General features: G+C 46.5%; 2 protein-coding genes across 2 annotated transcripts; both read left to right on the plus strand.

Moving 5' to 3' along the window:
- Window positions 1-611: 611 nt before the first annotated feature.
- On the plus strand, window positions 612-1,376 carry LOC308263621 (proline-rich protein 23A-like; the record flags this gene model as incomplete). Its single annotated transcript, XM_080696606.1, has 1 exon — window positions 612-1,376. The coding sequence occupies one exon, from the start codon at window positions 612-614 to the stop codon at window positions 1,374-1,376; it is 765 nt and encodes a 254-aa protein (XP_080552732.1).
- An 18,369-nt stretch (window positions 1,377-19,745) lies between these two features.
- On the plus strand, window positions 19,746-20,471 carry LOC308263622 (proline-rich protein 23B-like; the record flags this gene model as incomplete). Its single annotated transcript, XM_080696607.1, has 1 exon — window positions 19,746-20,471. The coding sequence occupies one exon, from the start codon at window positions 19,746-19,748 to the stop codon at window positions 20,469-20,471; it is 726 nt and encodes a 241-aa protein (XP_080552733.1).
- Between the last annotated feature and the right edge of the window lie 768 nt (window positions 20,472-21,239).

The raw sequence follows: 21,239 nt of genomic DNA on the forward strand, positions 1-21,239 counted from the left end.
TTTTCAACAGAGGCGTAGGGGCACGATGCTAACAACTCCCGCCACTACTGGGGTCAAGGGTAAAATGAGGGCACTTCCGGGGCGGGGCCTGGACAGGAAGTGAGTCTTACACCAAGGCCTTGAGCATGCCACTCGCGAGACTTGAGGCTTCTGGGGTGGGCACTGCCCATCAGAGGAGCGCGCGAGGAGGAAGGCCTTGACTGAACTCGAACCCGGAAGCCGGGCCCCGCAGCGCCACAGCCGCTCTGCCCCCTATTGGTGCAGAAAAGTATTTCCCCCTCGTGACAACCAGCCAGGGCCACAGCCATTGGTCAGCGGCGGCAGCCCCGCCTCGGGGCGGGGCCGGGGGCGGGGCCTGGCGTGACACTTGACGCCCGGGATTCGCCTTCTCACTGGCACTTTGATTGGCCGTCCCGGGCGCATCCGGTCGCCTGAGGAAAGCCCAGGGTTCCCAGGCCGAGCCCCGAGGGGCGCCGCGCCCCCAGGAGCCAGCCCGCGGCCCGCCATCTGCCCGGCCACCCACTTGAGCCCAGGGCCTCGGGACATCTGTCACCGAGTGCAGGACCGCGCCCCAGCGCCAGGCCAGAGCCCCGCCCGCCGCCGTCGACATGATGGGCATCAGGCCCCGCAGCCCCAGCGCCAGCCCCGCGCCCTGGTGGGCGCCGCAGCCCGCAGCACCCGGCCCCGCCAAGCGCCCTCGCCTGGAGGAGCCCGTGGACCCCGAGCCCCGCCAGGAGCCCGGCCTGGGGGAGCCCGCGGGGGCCCCCGCCAGCCCCGCCGCGCTCACCTCGGTGGTGGTCCTGGCCGCCGGCTGCGCCCTGCAGCTGCCCCTGGACCACGTCGACCTGCTGCTGGAGCCCGCGCCCACCTCGGTCCTGCAGGTGTCTGTCCAGGACCACACCCTCGTCCTCATCCCCGAGGGCCTCGTGGGCCCCGCCGGCGACCTCGACCAGGCAGGCCAGGGGGACTCCCCTGACCTCCTGGAATTGGAAGCTGTCCTGGAAGTCCCCGGGGAGGACGGCGGCGTGCACGAGGTATTCATCGACGCATCTGTGCAAGAGATCGGGGGCGAAGAAGAGGCGTACGCGGAGGACGACGACCTCGAGTTCCTGACACCCTGGATGGACTCTCTGGCCGCTGAATTCCTTTCCTCCACCCCAGAGCCCGGTCCTCTGGGCCCTGTACCTAGTCCAGAGAGACTCTCTCCTGGCCCCGGCTTCGACTTCAACCTGGATTTCCACCTGCTGGAGTCCTCCCCCAACTCACCGCTCCAACCTCTACCTCCCTCTCCCAACCCAAGCCCCCAGGAGCACCCACGTCCAGAGCGCACCCCTGGCCCTCCGTGCAAGGCCCGAAGACGCCTGTTCCAGGAATGAAGTGTCTTCCACAATCCTTGGCTACCTTGGTAGGATCCAGGTAAAAAAAAATCTTCTCGTAGCTGTTGTACATACATTGCACAAGCCACCAAGTTAGATAACGGATTCTTTTTTTTTTTTTTTTAATGCAGGCAACATTGCAAAGTTTTGGGGAAAAGTCTGGAAGAAAGATCACCTCCACCAAAAAATACGCCGCTTGAAAAACGATCTACTTTGAGACCTCAGGACTGCTGCTTAGGCCCTTTTCTGTAATAGGAGTCACCCTTAAGCAGTTACAGTTTCCTTAGTTTTGCTTCAAACCTCAGCTCCAGCACTTTTCTCTAAAAAATTTACCCTTTCTCCGGCATCCACGCCACTTCTCCCAAGTTAATTACCAAATCTCTTTTCCTTTTTCCTTCTTTTCCTAGGCTCTGTTCCTAGACCCTGCTGGTTGATGACTGCCTTTTCACCTTGCATCTCTTCCTTCTGGAAGCTCTAACCCCCTTTGGGGAGTCTAATTTTGCAAACAGTTGTATAAGATAAATGTTATTAACAAAACAAACACAGAATTGGGACCAATGATCATGTGCCCTCCAATTATAAAAGATAGCAAATAGTTTAACTTTTTTTCTCCCTTTCCCAAAAGAACCAGCTCTTTTTCATTCATTTCTTCTTCTTGTTGTTGTTTTTTTTTTTTCGTTCTGTTTGGGGTGGGGTTATTTTTGTTTTGTTTTTTGTTTTTTGATACTGGGGATTGAACTCAGGGGCACTACCTCTGAACTACACCCCTAATCTTTTTGTTTGTTTGTTTGTTTTGGAAAGAGAGTCTTGCTAGGTTGCTCTGAGGCTGTCTTCAAAACTGAGATCCTCCTGTCTTAGCCTCCCAAATATTGGGATTACAGGCATATACCACTATACCTGGTTTCTTGTGTATTTTTTATATATAATTCTCCTGTTCTGAAAAAAAAAAGTTGATTATTTTAAAGTTCTTTTTTTTTAAGATGCCAAGTTTATCTTGTACATTGTTACTAATGTGCTGGAATCATTTGTTTGGGGTGTTGACATGGTATCCCACAAAATTATTTAATTTCCTTAATGTCTTATTGGGAGAGTCTTCTGGTTGGTTGATAAGGATAATAATATTCCTAAATAATGAGAATACTTTTTGAGCATATTTTCTTTTGACAAGCCTCTTACATCTTATTTTTCTTTCATCTTTTATATCAGCTGATTCATTAAGTCCAGGTTAAACAGTTTGATCGATAGGGCATTGTGTTGACATGTCTAAATTTTACGATGAAGTTTGACTTTTACATGGTTGGTAAATATGTCTTGCCCTGTTGAAGAAATTAGTTTTCAGTTGTTCTGATCATGAAAAAGTGTTGGATTTCTGTTTTGGTTTTGACTAAATGACTACAGAGGCTTTGTCAAATTATTTTAAATGCTGGATTTAATACTAGAATTAAATTGATTTCTTAATTAATTATTTGTGGGGAAAAACATGGAACCTTTGGGTCACCGGAGAAACACAGAAACTTGGCAAGAGAACAAATGAGACCAAGCTTGAAACTGCAGGAATTTCAAAAGTTGGATGCCTTTCTGACGACTTGTCAAGTAGCAGAAGAAAGTGGGTCCCTTAAAATTTTAAATGATAGTTTTTTGTTTTTTGTGGATTTTTTTTGTGTGTGTGTGTGGTACTGGGGATGGAACCCAGAGGCCTTCTACCTCCGGGTTATACTCCCAGCCCTATTTTATATTTTATTTAAAAACAGGGTCTCACTAAGTTGCTGAGAGCCTCACTAAGTAGCTGAGGCTGGCTTCGAACCCGTGCAATCCTCCTGTCTCAGCCTCCCAAGCGTAGGGATTACAAGCATGTGCTACCACACCCAGCTTAAATGTTAGTTTTAAGAATTTTTTTTTCTATTTGCATGACTTTTTGTAGTCTTTTTCAATCAATTCATGTGGTGATTTGCACTGATAGAAATTTTTGTGTGTAGTACTGGGGGTTGAACCTAGGGGCATTCTACCTCCAAGCTACACTCTAAGCCTGATTTTTATTTTCTACTTTGAAACAGGATCTCACTAGGTTGCAGAGAGTCTCCCTACTTGCTGAGGCCATCCTCGAACCTGTGATCCTCCTGTCTTGGCCTCCCAAGTACTGGGATTACAAGGATGTGCCACCACACCCAGCAGCTGATAGAACTTCTAATGATTAATTAACTTTACATTTCTGTTATTACATTAGTTTATAAGATTGTAATTCTACTCTAGGTTATTGGGGGCTCTTGTTGGATTTTTGTTGTTTGGTTTTTCTTTGTGTTTTTGTATTTTTTAGAACAAAATAATTTATTACTAACAAAGGCGAAGTCAATAAGATGCTTATTTTTCCTGTTGAACACTAGTAATGATTATTTAAATTTACTAAAATGTTTTACCAGTTTCTTTGCCCACATCCTCTTCTCGCATTCCACTACTTCATTCTGTCTTCATTTGTCTTCTACTTCTTTTTTTTTTTTTTTTTTTTTGGTGGTACTGGGGTTCCTGGAAGCCCTTCTACCTCCGGGCTACACTCCCAGACCTATTTTTACATTTTTATTTGGAAACAGGGTCTCCTAAGCCAGCGCGCACGGCTGGCTTCGAACCTGCGCGATCCTCCTGTCTCTGCCTCCCAAGCGTGGGATCACAAGCGTGCGCCACCACGCCCGGCTTCCTTTGTCTTCTTAATGTGGTACTTTTTTTTTTTTTTTTGAGGCAGGGTCTCACTATATTGCCCAGGCCAGTCTCCAATTTGTCACCTCAAATGATTCTAAGTAGCTGTGACTATAGGTGTATACCCCCACACCCTACTTCTATGGTACACTTCTTTATTTTTTTTTATTTTTATTTTTTTTTTTTTGCAGTACTAGGGATGGAACCCAGGGGCATTCTACTTCTGAGCTGCACCCCCAGTCCTATTTTTTATTGTTTTGTTTTTGAAACAGAGTCTCACGGAGTTGCAAAGGGCTTCACTAAGTATCTGTGGCTGGCTGCATACCCAAATCCTCCTGTCTCAGCCTCCCAAATGCTGGGATTACAAGTGTGCACCACCACGCCCGGCTCTATGGTACACTTTTAAAGAATTCTTCCCTCCCGGGCCTGCATGGTAAATCTTACTTCTGTATGTCTTCAGATTTTTCAATTACACCTGAAAATTTGTGTTATTTTAGACAACACCTATACTCTTCTAATTTAAAGATCCTTAAAAAATAAAGACTTTATTATTTTCTCTGCCATTTATTGCTGCAGATGAGAAGTCTCTCGACTTGTCACGGAATTAGACTTTTCACTTTAGTATTTTTTCTTGACTTTGATATTCTGCAGTTTCAACCTGATGTGTTTCTAGTTGAAGAAATTTTGCCTGCTGCAACTCAGTGAGCGCTCTAAATCTGGAGAATTGATTATTTCTGAAAATTTCAATTAAAAAAAAATGAGTTCATATCTCTTGGACCTTTCAACCCCTCTCTAATCTCTGGTACTCCACTAGAAAAATGGTGGTGCTGTTCAGTCAGTGTATTCCCCTAGGATTCTTATTATCTATATCATGATTTTCCTTCATTCTTTCATTTTTGGTACTGGGAATTTGGTACAGGGAAATTTAACCACACTAGGAAGACTGTCCATATCCCTACCCACTCAGGAATGAGCGGCCGGCTCTGCTTAGTTGCTCTCCAGGAATTACCCTGAGCCTCCATGGGTAGGCCACTTCAATGACTGCTAAACTGAGAAACAGACAGAGCCCATATGCTCCACGTTGAGACAGCTCTGAGGGACAAGCCCGGTTCTAGAGCTCTCAGAGGGCTGGCTGAAAGCCCTTGTTGCACCTGCATCCCAGGTCAAGTCTTTTATCTGTCCGGTCATGTTTTCTCTGTTTACTCTAAATGTCTGTGTGCACATCTCCATTTCAGAGTCTTCCCAAACTGATCTAAGACAGCTGGTGTCAGGAGCTGTCATAGGGCACAGTGAGACATTAGTGGAAGAAAATAGACTAGCATTAGCAGTATCTCAGACATTTGAGAAATTCGGAGCATAGAGTAATAATTAATATTTGATCCAGGCCCATTGACACATGCCTATAATCCCAGTACTACATGAGACTTTAATTTTTTTTTTTTAAAGATTGGGGTAAGGCCAGGCTTGGGAGCTCATGCTTGTCTTCCCAGTATTTGGGAGACTGAGTCAGGAGGATCGCAGGTTTGTAGCCAGCCGCAGCTACTTAGGCCCTTTGCAACTCAGTGAGACTCGGTTTCAAAACAAGGAACAAAAAAATAGGACTGGGGGTGTAGCATGGAGGTAGAATGCCCCTGGGTTCAATGCCCAGTATCGAAGGGAAAAAAAGGCTGGGGTATATCTCAGAGGTAGTACAAAAAAAGAGAGAGTGAGTTTATCAATTTATAAATAGTTTCCCATGATACACCCTAGCAAGGACCCTGTAAGAAGCTACTAGCATTCTTTTGGGTGGGTCTTAGAAGCTTAGAGAAAAGGATAGCCAACACTAAGTTAAATAGAAGTGCCATAATTGCAAAGGGAGATGGTAGAAGAGACCAGAAGGTTCCAATAAACAGGTATGACACAGTGGACACACACCTAAGGCTGTAAAATATGTTGGCTGCTCTGATGTATGGACAGCCATACATCACAGACCCTAGAGGGACCTTACTGCATACTGAAGCAAGAAGGCTGGCACTGGGAGGCACCGTCTCACCGAGAAGCTCAGGAGGCCCGGCTGAGGGCAGAGGGTGCCGTTAGAGAGCCGGACTCCCTAGTCACTGCGGTGATAAAGGCTCTGAGAGCCTGAACAGGCAAATTAGCAACTCCAGACCACGCCCAGCGCTAGAACTCAAACCCACGACCTCGTCAGCAACCATCCCAGAAGCCAGGCCATAGTGCCTGACCCCTAAGAGTCAGGACTTTGTCATCAACTGCCAGATTCCCTCGTTTTCTCTCCCTCTTCCAACCCTGAAACAACCAGAGAAAACCAAATACACTATATGCAAAAGGTACACAAGCCAATCACATAGGATGCCCCATCAAAGACGCTATATCCAAAAGGCACACAAACCAATCTCATAGGATGCCCCATCAAATACGCTATATCCAAAAGCCAATCACATAGGATGCCCCATTTCTAGTTAGTCCACCTCCAGTGCCCCCCCTTACCAACAACTTCCAAACAAGGCCTTCAAAATATATCTCCCAAGCCGTGCACAAGTGGCATACACCAGTATTCCCCATACTTGGAAGGATGGCAGGTTTGTGGGCAGCCAAACTTAGCCAGGCCCGCAGCTACTTAGTGAGACCCTGTTTCAAAATGAAAAAAGGCTGGAGGTGTAGCTCAGAGGCAGAATGCTCCTAGGTTCAATCTCCAGCACACACACACAAAAAAAAAAAACTAAGAAGCAATCTGACAAATACAAGACTCATTTCCCTAATAATATTTTTATCCTGGTCCTCTAGTTCCCTCCCTATATCCAGTTCTCCCTCAGCCCCTTATCCTTCCAATCTCTCTCCTTCAGTACTTCCATCGACCTCTCCTCCGAATTCTGATCCAGCGTCCTGCCTTTTCCCATCAACTCCCCAAAACTAAAAAGACCAGTCGCCTCTGAAGATTCATCTGCCCCAGGAGCCAGGTAGCAAAGCGACTAGATATTTAAACCCGGTACCTGAATTCCGTTATGAGCTAAAGTTTCCTGAAACACAGGCACGACCAAAAAAAAGACTTAAAAGATCTGAAATTCTCCCTGTGACTTGGTTCTGACACGCTATGTAAATGATCACCTACCATGAGAACAAAGAAGCCTATAAAAGAAAGATTCTACTCCTTTGCCCCAGCTTCAGCAAGAAGTAGAAGAGAGACAATAATGTTTCAAAGGATAAGTAAGTTAACATGTCAAATTATAGTTCATTACTGACAGAATGTCCTGAGGAGCAAAAAAAGAAAATCTCTCCTGATAAATGCAACACTACCTAAAAATATCCTGGACCCCTCACAAAAGACAACTGGCAGTCTCCTCCTCCAGGGATGCTCACCCCACTGCATCTTTGGATATCAACCTCGGCCAGGTCAGCTGCTGTCTCAGTGTGAGAATGATGACTACAGAGTCATATAAAAGCAGAAGAGTGGAGCATGGTGGCGCACACATGTCATCCCAGCATTCGGGTTCGAGGCCAGCCTCAGCTACTTACTGAGGCTCTCAGCAACTTAGTGAGACCCTGTTTCGAAATAAAATATGAAAAAAATAGGTCTGGGAGGATAGCCCAGAGGTAGAAGGCCCCTGGGTTCCACCCCCAGTACCACAAAAAAAAAAAAGTAAATCTCTGGAAGTATTAAAAAAAACTATATAAAATTAAAAATTAGTCACTGATTTTGGGGGAGGGGGGCTCATGTTCCTCTCATTCCACGACTCTCTAGTGCTCTAAAAGGATGCTGGCGGGTGGTACTAGATGATTCCCGATGCATTGGCTAACGGTCCCCATAAAACTACCCATGGTAGGATAGAGGAATTGGTTACATCTATCTAAAATCACCATCACCGTGGAAACCAAAAGATAACTGATTTCAATAGCATCAACTATAATAAAATAATTGGGAAAAATTTAACCCAGGTGGCAAAACATTTCTGAAGAAAAATTACAGAATGTACAAATAAATGAAATGACATCTCATGTTCATGAGACTTAATATTTGTAAATATGTAAATACTACGCAGTGTCGTTTAAAGAAATAGAGAAATCCATCCAAAAATTCATATGAAATCTTAAGGGACCCTGAATAGCCAAATCAGTGTGTGTGTGTGTGTGTGTGTGTGTGTGTGTTACTGGGGATTGATCCCAGGGGCATTCTGTCCCCGAGCTACCCCACTCCAAATTTAGTTTATTTTTCATGTTGAAACAGGGTCTCACCAAGTTCCCGACGCTGGTCTCAAGACTAAGATCCTCCTGTCTAAGCCTCCCAAGTACTGGGATTACAAGCGTGTGCCGCCACATTTGACTCAAAACAATCTTCAAAAAGTAAAGCAAAATTAGAGCTCTTATACTTCCTGATTTTAAACTTATTACAAAGCAACAGTAATCAAAACAGTGTGGTACTGGAAAAAAAAAGACATACATACCAACAGAATAAAATAGCCCAGAAATAAACCTTCCCAAGTAAAATCTAGTGATTTTTTTTAACAACGGTGCCAAGACTATTCAATTTAAAATGGAAGCCATTTCAACAAATGTTAAGAAAATTGAAGCCGGGAGGCTGAGTCCGGAGGATCGCAGTTCACGGACAGCCTCAGCTACTTAATGAGGCCCTCTGCAAACTAGTGAGACCTGGTTTCAAATAAAAAATAAAAAATAGGGTAGAGTATAGCTCAGAGATCGAATGTCTCTGGGTTCAACCCCAAGGCCCGCAAAAGAACAAGAAGAAGAAGAAGGAGGAGGAGGAGGAGGAGGAGGAGGAGGAGGAGGAGGAGGAGGAGGAGGAGGAGAAAGAAAGAAAGGAAATTGTATATCCACATGCAAAAGAATGAAATTGAACCCTTACCTTATACAGCACACCAAAAATTAACTCAAAGTGGATTAAAGACATAAATGCAAAACCTAAGCCTTAAACCTATAAAAGTCTTAAGAGAAAACAGAGGGAAAGCTTCACAACATTGGATTTGGCAATGGTTTCTTGGATCCGACACCAAAAGCAAGACCACAAGAAATAAAATAGATAAATTGGATCGCACCAAAATGAAAAACTTCTGTGCATCAAAGGACACAATGAATAAAGTGAGAATATAACCTACCTGATGAGAGAAACACTTGTGGATCATGCAGCTGATAATGGGTTCATATCCAGACTATGCAAAAAAAGTTTTTCAACTCACCAGCGGGTGAAGGCCACCTCCTAATATCTTCCTTAAAAGCCTCCTCGTGCTCTTCAGCCAAGAGATCTCATCTTCTGGAAAGGACATCAGAGGGAAGCTGCGCTTAAGCTTTGTTGGAAGGGACCTTATCAGGTGCAGTTAACAATAAATTTAGCAGTGAAACTCCAGGGAGTCAGTCCTTGTATTCATGTTTTACAACTAAAGCACCAATTCGAAATGCCATAAAATTGAAAGTCAACTCCAATAGGGGACATAAAAATCAAGGGGTGTCAGAGAGCCCCTAGAAGGAGCCAATCTTTAGAATCGGAAAGCCGAGACAGGCCTGGTGGCCCCCGCCTGTCATCCCAGTCCTTGGGAGGCTGAGACAAGAGGATCACGGGTTTGAAGCCAGCCTCAGCAACTTAGCAAGGCCTTGTTATAAAATAAAAAGAGCTGAGGAGGTAGCTCAGAGGTGGAATGCCTGAGTTCAAGTCCAAGTACCCCTGCCCAAAAAAAAAAAAAAAAAAATACATTGAGATTCCACCTCACTTTAATTCTAATCAAGAATCAAATAACAATAAATGCTGGGGAGGGTCGGGTGGGGAGAGAAACTCTTCTACACGTTGGTGAGAATGGAAATTAGTGTAGCCACTATGGAAATTAGTACAGAGATTCCTCAAAAGAGTGAACAATAAATGTACCGTATAACTAGCTACACCACAGTTTTGTATTTACCTGAAAGAATTAGCGTAGTTTAGAGACCCACCCATACCCATGTTTAATATGCACCTGTAAAAGAGAGAAGTGTTTCCAAAGATAACGAGAAAGGGAAACACACTGGGCTCCCAGTATCGTGCACTGGGGGGAGAGGGGGACGATGTTACCTGCGGATGTGAAAGGCACACAGTACCAATTCGTGACTCTTGGCTATATACATCGAATATAGTGTCCTTGGTTTAAAACCATACGTTTGCATTTGATCTCCACATTCATCAGAAACAGGAGCCTCAGCTCTTGTATGGATGGTAAAAAACAAAAACAAAACACCATCCACACTGATTTTTAGAAACAGTAAGCATGGCGGAGACTAAGCACTAAATAAATGTATTTAATCGTATAAATACTTTTAATTTTATTTCTGCGTTTCTGGGGATGGAACCCAGGGGCATTCTACCTTTGAGCTACACCCCCAGCTGAGTTGCAGTGTCTCACTAAGTAGCCGAGGCTGTCCTTGAACCCCGATCCTCCTGTCTCAGCCTCCCGAATGCTGGGATTACAAGCATGCACCACCGCACCCGCTACAAATACTTTTAATTTTTAATGATGCCCTGAACAATTTTAGTACCGGCCTTAACCTTCAGAAAGAAACAGCTATTACTTATTAAAACATAAGTAGATTTGCCGGGCATGGTGGCTCATCCTTGTAATCCCAGCATTCTGGAGGCTGAGACAGGAAGATCACGGTTCTGGACAGCCTCAGCTACTTAGTGAGGCCCTTTGCAACTCAGCGAGACCCTGTTTCAAAATAAAGAATAAAAAATAGGGCTGGGGGTGTAACTTGAAGGTAAAATGCCCCTGAGTTCCATCCCCAGTACCAAAAAAAATAATAAGTATGTTTTAATTTTGGCATGTAAAAAGCACACTTCCTAAAAGGAAATCTGTATTTTTTTTCCTTTTTTTTTTTTTTTTTTTTTTTTGGTGGTGATACTGGGTATGGAAAACCCAGGGGCACACTACACCCTCAGCCCTATTTTATTCCATTTATTTATTTATCCATTCAATCATTTTGTGGCACTGGGGATTGGACCCAGAGGCATTCTCTCAGCTACATCCCAGCCCTATTTTATTTTTATTTGAAAACAGGGTCTCACTGGGTTGATAAGAGTCTCACTACTTGCTGAGGCTGTCCTCAAAACTGGGACCCTCCTGTCTCAGCTTCCCAAGTATGAGGATTAGAAGCGCGCAACACCACGCCCAGCTTTATTCTTTTTATTTTGAAATAGGGTATCACTGAACTGCTGAGGCTGACCTCAAACCTGTGATCCTCCTGTTTCAGCTTCCCAAGTACTAGGATTACAGGTGTCGCCACCACACCCCGTTTTCCATCGGGGGTTTTTTGTTTGTTTGTTTTTGTGGTACTGGAAATTGAACCAGGGGACATTCTTCCTGGGAGCTACACCCCCAACGCTGTTTGTTATTTGTTTGTTTTTGTTTGTTTTGAAACAAGCTTCTCGCCAGGTTGCCAAAAGTCTCTCTGAGTTGCCAAGATTCTCCACGAACCTGAGATCTTCCTGTCTCAGCCTCGCAACTACTGAGATTACAGGTGTCCGCCATCACTCCCGGCTTCGTTTACTTTTAGAACCAAACCATTTGCTAAACATTATAGAGGAATTCACGTAGCACTTGGGCGAGTCAGTTTTCGGGGAGAGGTCTTTTTGAGTGGCCTTTTCTCTAGAATCCCTGAAACCCCTGGAAAACACGAGTTCTAAAGGCGAGCCACCTCAAGGTTCCATTCCTTGAACGCCATCTTTTCTTTCTTTTCCAATAAGTCATAAAGTCATCCTGCCCCCTATAGGCCCATGAAAGTATCTCCCCGCGGGACCTCCCAACCCCGGCCGCGCCTATTGGTCAGTCACCGCTTGTGGGCGTGGCTCGGGGGCGGGGCCTGGCGGGGCGCGGACGCCTGGGGTTCTCTCGCGATCTAATTGGCTGTCCGGGGCGCGTCCGGAAGGGCGACCCCAGGGGTGGCGCTGCGGCCCCAGAAGCCAGCCCGCGGCCCGCCATCCCCTCCCGCCTGGCCCTGGGCCCCGTCACCCCGAGCAGGACCGCGCCCGCCGCCGTCGACATGATGGGCGTCGGGCCCCGCAGCCCCAGCGCCAGCCCCGCGCCCTGGTGGGCGCCGCAGCCCGCAGCACCCGGCCCCGCCGAGCGCCCTCGCCCGGAGGAGCCCGCGGACCCCGAGCCCCAGGAGCCCGGCCTGGGGGAGCCCGCGGGGGCCCCCGCCAGCCCCACCGCGCTCACCTCCGTGGTGGTCCTGGCCCCTGGCTGCGCCCTGCAGCTGCCCCTGGACCACATCGACCTGCTGCTGGAGCCCGCGCCCACCTCGGTCCTGCAGGTGTCTGTCCAGGACCGCACCTTCGTCCTCATCCCCGAGGGCCTCGCGGGCTCCGCAGGCCTGGGCCAGGGAGACTCCCCTGACCTCCTGGAATTAGCAGCTTTCCTGGGCCCCCCCGGGGAGGAGGTACTCCTCGAGGCTTCTGTCCAAGAGATCGGGGGCGAAGAAGAGGCCTACGCGGAGGACGAGGACGACGACGACCCGGAGTCCCAGACGCCCTGGATGGACCCTCCAGCCGCTGGACTCTTCCCCTCCGTCCCAGAGCCCTGTCCTCTGGGCCCCGTCTCAAGTCCAGAGAGATGCTCACCTGGTCCAGTTCTCGACCTGGATTTCCACCTGCTGGAGCCCTTCCCTAACTCACCGCTCCAGCCTCAACCTGCGCACCCAGAGCGCGCTCCGGGCCCTCTGTGCAAGGCCCGGAGACGCCTGTTCCAGGAATGAGCGAACCACCATCGCCGTCCAACACACAACCCGGGGCCCGTTTCCTGGCAGCCCTCTGAGAATCCCAGTGTCCCTTGCACTGAATACCCAACGACCTGAAACTGAGCTTTTTCTATGCATATGAAGGCTGAAAAGGCTTGGTAAAGACCTCAGGAAGAAAAGGCAGATTTTGGATTTTGTATTTGAATTTGAAAATCTGGAACCAAATTTGTATTTGTATTTGCAGATACCAGAAAAATGTATTTTCAGATTCCTGGACTTCTTCATATGATCGATCTCAAGGCCCCTCATCTCCCCCCTTTGTTTTCGCTTAAAATCTACTCTTTCCTTCACACCCTGTATATTATCACTCGTCATTTCTCCCCAAACCAAGAAAGCACTGGGTTTCTTAATGCTGTGAATGCTCTTGTGTGTTTTCCCATAGATTTATGAAGACTTGAGCCATCATTTGTCTGATCGTTACCTCTAGCTGTTGTCATTGCAAAACTGCCAAACAGAACGATGGTTACTGTTCGTGTGGCGTTAGATAGCAGTCTCTTAGCCTGCTGGAGAAGTTTATCTTCCAGTCAGGCTACCGCTCGATATACATGAGAATTTATGTTGAATTTTTAAGATGCTTTCAGCATCCATTGGAATATGTGTTTCTTTTTAAAATCTGTTCATATGGTGGTTTTGCCCAGTGGATGGGTGGAAGATGTTGGCATCGCTGCTATTCTACGTTAATTGCTACCATTTAAATTCGACCTTGAGATTTGTTGGGGTTTTTTCCTCATATAAGCCAATCTTGTAACATTTAAAATGTTAAGTTATTGCCTTATTTGTTTCCTGTTTTAGAAAGGAAATAAAACAAATTTCTGGTAAAGCTGAAGTCAACAGGATCGTTTTATTTCAAATCATCGATCACTATATTTACCACCACCCGTGACCAGTTCTTTCCTGTCTTTTTATTATTACATTCTACTTCTTCAATTTAGCCTCAGTTTTCTTCCTGCTGAAGATTCTCCTTTAGTAGTCACTTCTACTGTATTGTACGTAAACTATTTTGATTCTGTAAGTCTGAACATGTTTTTGTGTGACAAACTCTTAGTATTTTGTTTGAAAATATTTTCATTACTTTTTTTTTTTTTTTTGCAGTCCTGGGGGTGAAACCCAGGGGCATTGTACCTCCAAGCTGCACCCCCAGCCCTATTTTTTATTCTTTGTTTTGAAACAGGGTCTCACTAAGTTGTGGAGGGCCTAAGTAGCTGAGGATGGCTGAGAACCTGCAAAGAAAAAAGAAAGGGGAGGGGAAGGAAGGCAGGCAGGCTAAGTATAAAAGGAGATAAAGGTAAAATGTATCTGTCTCCAGTTTAGCTCCAGGTAGAGCGAAATATAATCTGTATTGGGGGAAAAAAGAGCTGAGGGTTCAGTTTTAAAAATTCCATGATAGATGGCAGACCGAGGAAAAGAATACTAAGTATTTGGATATTTAAATCTGACATAGGAGGATGAGCAGATTCTTACCCTGAACCAGGTTAGAGGCCATGATGAGATTTGCTCTCATGATCCCACAGCAGATAACAGAGGATTCAGCTTCCAGGGTTAAAGAAAGAACACATCTTTTCTGGGTCATGGTATAAGAGCATCCTCACTAAAGAAGCAGAGCAAGATAGTAAATAAGTGCCCATTTAGACAGACTGTTGTAAACACTGAATCCCAAGGGGGGAAAATATATACAGAGTCTATGAGGCTCTCGGTTTGTTTCCCAGACCATAAAGAAAAGGGAGAAAGGGAGAGAGGAAGAGAAAAGGAGGGGAAGAGGAAAGACTGATTTACAGAGAGAGAAGATAACAACAATGAACAGGCAATTGGTAAGACAACCGATTCCCCAAACAACTGATTCCCCAGCAGCAAAAATGGAAGGCTGATGACAGCTGTGCAGTGCTGATGTGAAACAACTGCTTTGACCCCAAACGTCCCCTTCATGAAACCATACTTTTACGTGTATTGGCCTCTTACAGTCTTATGTCATGATAAGCTCACAGCAATCGAGACTACATGCAGCTCACAGCAATCGAGACTACATGCGCACAGCACTTGGCGGGCTTCCCCAGCTCTGCCTCCACTGCCCCCTCCAATTTTTTTTTTTTTTTTTTTTTTTTTTTTTGCGGTACTGGGGATGGCACCCAGGGGCATTCTACCTCCAAGCTACACTCCCAGCCCTATTTTTTATTCTTTATTTTGAAACAGGGTCTCACTGAGTTGCAAAGGGCCTTCCTAAGCAGTAGCTGAGGCTGTCCGCGAACTGCGATTCTCCCGACTCAGCCTCCAGAATGCTGAGATTACAAACGTGCACCACCACGCCTGGCCAAAAAAAAATTTTTTAATGTGCATAAAACCAGTATTTCTATTTAATATGTAGACTCTAGAAAAGCCAAACTCACAGAAGTAGGGTATGAATGAGGGCGTGGAGCCCTAAATGGAAATGCCGGTCAAAGGGTCCAAAGTTTTAGTTGGACAGAAGGAATGTGTTTCCGAGATCTACTGAGCAGCATAATGACTACTGTTAATAATTACGTATTATACATTTCAAAATGACTAAGAGGAATGTTATTTTTGTAGTTATTCTTTTATATTGTAATTGGTGCATTGTAGTCATACATCTTAACGGAGTACGAGATGGTAGAGGCGTACGTGCACACATCACTCAGCTCTTTAAAAGGAATATTAAACGTTCACACAGCCCAAAAAGTAAGTATGCCAGGTGATGAGTATGTTATTTTGTTTGATTTAATCATCCCACAATATATACATCTGCCGAAACACCGCATTTAACTAAATATATTAGATGTGATTAAAAAAATCTTTAATGTTAAATGGGCATAAAGATTCACAGACCAAAACTTCTGAAAATAAATTAATTTAATTAGTATTGTTATATATGAATTTTATGTATCAAATGTATGGTAATGTAGCCGGGCGTGGTGGTGCATGCTTGTAACCCCAATACTTGGCAGAATGAGTCAGGAGGATGAGAGTTTTGCAGCAAGCCTCAGATACTTAGTGAGGCCCTCCACAACTTAATGAGACTCTGTTTCAAAATAAAGAATAAAAAATAGGGCTGGGGTATAGCTTGGAAGTAGAATGCCCCTGGGTTCTATCACCAGTACCACAAAAAAATTAAATGAATTTATGTTTATCAAAAGACACTATAAACCAGTGACCCACACTTATAATCCCAGTACTTGGGAGGCGGAGACAGTTTTGTGGCCAACCTCAGCAACTTAATGAGGCTCTCTGCAATTTAGTGAGAACCTGTTTCAAAAAATAAAAGAAAAATAGGGCTGGAGGTGTAACTCAGAGGTAGAATGCCACTGGGTTTTATCCCCAGTGCAACAACACAAAGAAAGGAAGAAAGAAAGAAAGAAAGAAAGAAAGAAAGAAAGAAAGAAAGAAAGAAAGAAAGAAAGAAGAAGAAGGAAGGAAAGGAAGAGATACTATAAAGAATGAGATTAAGAACCAATCACAAACTGGGCTTGATGGCTCACGCTTGTAATCCCAGTTCTTGGGAAGCTGAGACAGGAGGATCAGGCGAGTTCAAAGCCAGCCTCAGCAGTTTATGGAGGGTCTCAGCAAGTTAGTCAGACCCTGTTCCCAAATAAAACATAAAATTGGTCTGGAGGTGTAGCCCAAAGATAGAAGGCAGCTGGGTTCCATCCAGTGGCACAAAATAATAGTTTAAAAAAAGAACCAATCACGCAGGGCATGGGAGTGCATGCTTGTAATCCCAGCATTTGGGAGGCTGAGACAGGAGGATTGCGGTTCACAAACAGCCTCAGCTACTTAATGAGGCCCTTTGCAACTCTTCAAAATAAAGAACAAAAAATAAATTTAAAAGGCTGGGGGTGTAGCTCGAAGATAGAAAGCTCCTGGGTTCCATACCCAGTATCACCAAAAAAAAAAAAAAAGAACCAATCACAAAACAGGAAAAGATTATTTCAACACACATAATAATAAAAAGTTCCAAAAACCACTAACAGAAAATATGAATAAGCCAGGTGTGGTGGTGCATGCTTGTAATCCCAGCATTTAGGAGGCTGAGACAGGAGGATGGCAGTTCACAGCCAGCCTCAGCTACTTAGTGAGGCCCTTTGAAACTCAGTGAGACCCTGGTTCAAAATTAAAAAAAAAAATAAATAGGGATGGGGGTGTCTCTCGGAGGTCGAATGCTCCTGAGTTCCATCTCCAAACCTGCAAAAATAAAAAATAAAAAAATAAAAAAATAAAATTAGGACTGGGAGTGGAGCTCGGAGTAGAATGCCCCTGGGTTCCATCCCCAGTACCACAAAAAAAAAAAAAAGAAAGAAATACAACCTCACGGAATGTAGGCAAGTATCAGGCACACACAAAAAGTACCCTTTGCTTACACAAATATAAATTATAAAAACTACTCAAGAAAGCAAACTGGCATTATCTATTACCTTATTAAAGTGCCCCAAACTGCCACCTAGAAATTCCACATTTAGGTTTCTGCCCTAATTTTGTAAAATTTTCTCTCTTCCTCAGAATTGTTAGGATAAACTAATTTTTGCACTCTGCATAATACAGATCAAATATCAGGTTTGAATTTTTCATTGTTCTTTTGTCTGTTGGTTGTGATATTGGGGACTGACCCTGGGGGCATTTTACCTCTGAGCTACACCCCTAACCCTATTTTTTTTTTTTTTTAAGAAACGGTTGCCAGGAATGCAGGAATGGCGGCGCACGCTCGTAATCCCAGTACTTGGGAGGCTGAGACAGGAGGATTGCAGAGTCAAGAACCGCCTCAGCAAGCAGTGAGATTCTTTCTTATCAAACTAGCAAGATCCTGTTTCAAAATAAAAATAAAATAAGCCTGGGAGTGTAGCTCGAAAGTAGAATGGTCTCTGGGATCCATCCCCAATACAGAGAGAGAGAGAGAGAGAGAGAGAGAGAGAGAGAGAGAGAGAGAGAGAGAGAGAGAGAGAGAGAAGAGAGAGATCAGAAAAGGGAATACAGAGTGATCCTGTGATCCTCCTCCAGGCTCGGCTTCCCAAGTACCCGGATTACCCAAAAAAAAAAAAAATTATACTTGAATTTTTTTTTTTTTTTTCAGGCACGGGGATGAAACCCGGGGGCATTCCACCTCCGAACCAAACCCCAGGCCTACTTTTAACTCTTTTTTGTTTTTGAAACAGGGTCTCACTGATCGGAAAGGGCCTACACAGCCGAGGCTGTCCACAAACAGCAATCCTCCGGCCTCCGCCCCTACGAATGGTGGGATTACAAGCCCGCGCCACCACGCCGGGCCTCCGACTTGAATTTAAAAACCCGAATATTAGGAGTGTATATTTTTACTACTTCAGACGCTCAACAAACAACTATATCATTTTCACTTTCTTTCTTTTATTTTTTTTTTTTTTCTTTTTGCGTTACGGGGGATGGAACCCAGAAACATTTTTATTCCGAGCTACACCCCTAGCACTAATTTTTATTCTTTATTTTGATACAGGGATTCACTGACTTGCAAAGGGCCTCACTAAGTAGCTGAGGCTATCCGCGAACCGGGATCCTCCATTTCTCAGGCCCCCCCCCCCCACCAAATAATGCTGTAATTATTTGCGGGCGGCATCACACCCTGCTCTTTAAAGCTCTTTTGCTCAAAAAAAATTTTTTTTTCCTTTTAATTGTTTTTATTTCTAATTTTTTTTTTCAGGTCTGGGGATGGAACCCAGGGGCAGTCTACCTCCGAGCTACACCCCCAGCCCTATTTTTTATTCTTTATTTTGAAACGGGGTCTCAGAGTAGCAGAGGGCCTAAGTAGCTGAGGCTGTCCACAAACCCCAATCCTCCGGTCTCCGCCTCCCAAATGCTGGGATTACAAGCATGCGCCACCACGCCAGGCTTATTTCTACTTTTTTTTTTTTTTTGGTGGTGGTACTGGGGTACCTGGAAGCCCTTCTACCTCCGGGCTACACTCCCAGACCTATTTTTACATTTTTATTTAAAAACAGGTTCTCCTAAACCAGCACGCGCAGCTGGCTTCGAACCTGCGCGATCCTCCTGTCTCTGCCTCCCAGGCGCGGGGATCACAAGCGTGCGCCACCACGCCCGGCTCTATTTCTACTTTCTTAATGAAAAAATGTCTAGAACCATGTAGCTGGGCCTGGCAAGGAACGACAAGATGGGGTTGCTTTTCATAGCATTCTGGGAAAATGTTAGCAGAGATATTAGACACGGGTTCTTTCTTTCTTTCTTTCTTTCTCAGTACTGGTGATGGAATGCAGGGGCCTTCTATACCTCTGAACGACACCCTATCCATTTTTTTTTTTTTTTTAATTCTTTACTTTGAAACAGGGCTGAGTTGCAAAGGGCCTCAGTAAGTAGCTGAGGCTGTCCGCGAACCTCGGTCCTCCTGTCTCAGCCTCTCGAATGCTGGGATTACAAGTGTGCGCCACCACGCCCGGTTGACATGGGTTACTTATAAAATATGCATGGTGGTTTCTGAGACTGGGTTTGGTTTCTGGTCTGTCTTTGACCCTGAATGTCAACCGGAAGACCGCTGGGCCCCATGGGTGACGTGACGTGCATCCGAGGAGGACCTTCCTACTCAGACTTGGTGAGCATCATTCACCTTTGACCCTCAGCAATCCGGCCCCTGGCAGCCATGTCGAGGGTGGGGCGGCGTCTGGAACAGGCTTAAATACACAGGAGGGGCTGGGCCTTCCACAGCCCGCTGGCAGCCATCCCTGTGCGCACCAGGCGAGCAGGAGGGAAGCCAGATATTCCAACCCTCGACGCCATTCCCTGCGACTGACTCCGCGCCCCTAAAGCCAGCTCCAGGACCCGCCATTCGCCACCACCTGACCTGTCCTAGGACATCTGTCATCCCCAGCAGGACCTCGCCCACCGCGCCCAAAGACCCTGCTCAGCCCGGAAACGCCGCCCGCCGCCGTCGACATGATGGGCATCAGGCCCCGCAGCCCCAGCGCCAGCCCCGCGCCCTGGTGGGCGCCGCAGCCCGCAGCACCCGGCCCCGCCAAGCGCCCTCGCCTGGAGGAGCCCGTGGACCCCGAGCCCCTCCAGGAGCCCGGCCTGGGGGAGCCCGCGGGGGCCCCCGCCCGCCCCACCGCGCTCACCTCCGTGGTGGTCCTGGCCGCCGGCTGCGCCCTGCAGCTGCCCCTGGACCACGTCGACCTGCTGCTGGAGCCCGAGCCCACCTCGGTCCTGCAGGTGTCTGTCCAGGACCACACCCTCGTCCTCATCCCCGAGGGCCTCATAGGCTCCAGCGGCCTGGGCCACGGAGACTCCCCTGACCTCCTGGAATTCCCAGTTTTTCTGGAAGCCCCCGAGGAGGAGGTATTCCTCGACCCTTCTGTCCAAGAGATCGGGGGCGAAGAAGAGACCTACGCGGAGGACGACCTCGAGTTCCTGATGCCCTGGGTGGACACCCCAGCCGCTGGACTCTTCCTCGCCATGCCGGGACCCCTTTTTCTGGTCCCCTCCCCCAGTCCAGAGAGAAGCTCTTCTAACTCCACCTGGGACCTGGATTTCAGCCTTCACAGGCCCATCCCCAGCTCGCCCCTCCAGCCTCTTCCTCCCTCTCCCAGTGCAAGTCCCCAGGTGCGGCCTGCGCGCCTTCCTGGGCCTCATAGAAAGGCCCGGAGGCGCCTGCTGTTCCAGTGAACTGCCTCCCCAGTGCCAGCCATCGTGAAGGGCCTGGGGATCCGCTGAGGCCGCGCTGAGAAGTACTCCTGCCAAGATGGAACCTCACTCCTGGGCGGTGGGCAGCTGAATTTCCGTTTGGTTTGAAACGTTTGCTTTCTCCTTTGTTTGAGTTAGTACACTTTCTGGATCAGCACTATTTTAAAAAAGAAGAAGAAGAAGAAGAAATGAAAGGAAAGGAAAAGAAAAGAAGAGCAGGCCCCAGGAAGCCCCTGGGTGAGTGGCGCGTGACTAGGGCAGCCATCAGGATTCAGATCCTTCCCGCTGTTGCTCAGCTGTTTGCTTCAGCCCTAGGGCCTTCAGCCAACTCTGCCTCCCCGTTTCCCCCCAACTATGCTAAATACTCACCTAAGTTTTCTTTCAAGTTTTCCTGGTTTGGTGTTGACCCCCCCCCCCCATCTCTCTGTGTCTCAACCCCTGGTGTTTTTCCATCTTTTCTCATTCTGAATTCCCATTGTTGGTTCCTCCATCACCAATGAGATGTTCTTTGCCGCTGGTTTCTTTCCCTGTTTCTTCCTGCCCTCCTTAACACACCTCTCCCTGGACCTGCTCATTTCAGGTCAGTGTATGTTGAATTAATAAATGTCTACATGATTTGCTAATGCCGAGCACTGGATCTTTTTGGTGGTGTTTCTTTTCTTTCTTTCTTTTTCTTTTTTTTTTTTTTTTTTTTTTTTTTGGTATTACTGGGGTTCCTGGAACCCCTTCTACCTCTGGGCTACACTCCCA

Source organism: Muscardinus avellanarius (genome assembly GCF_963383645.1).
Source record: "Muscardinus avellanarius genome assembly, chromosome: 5".
Taxonomy (NCBI): Eukaryota; Metazoa; Chordata; class Mammalia; order Rodentia; family Gliridae; genus Muscardinus; species Muscardinus avellanarius.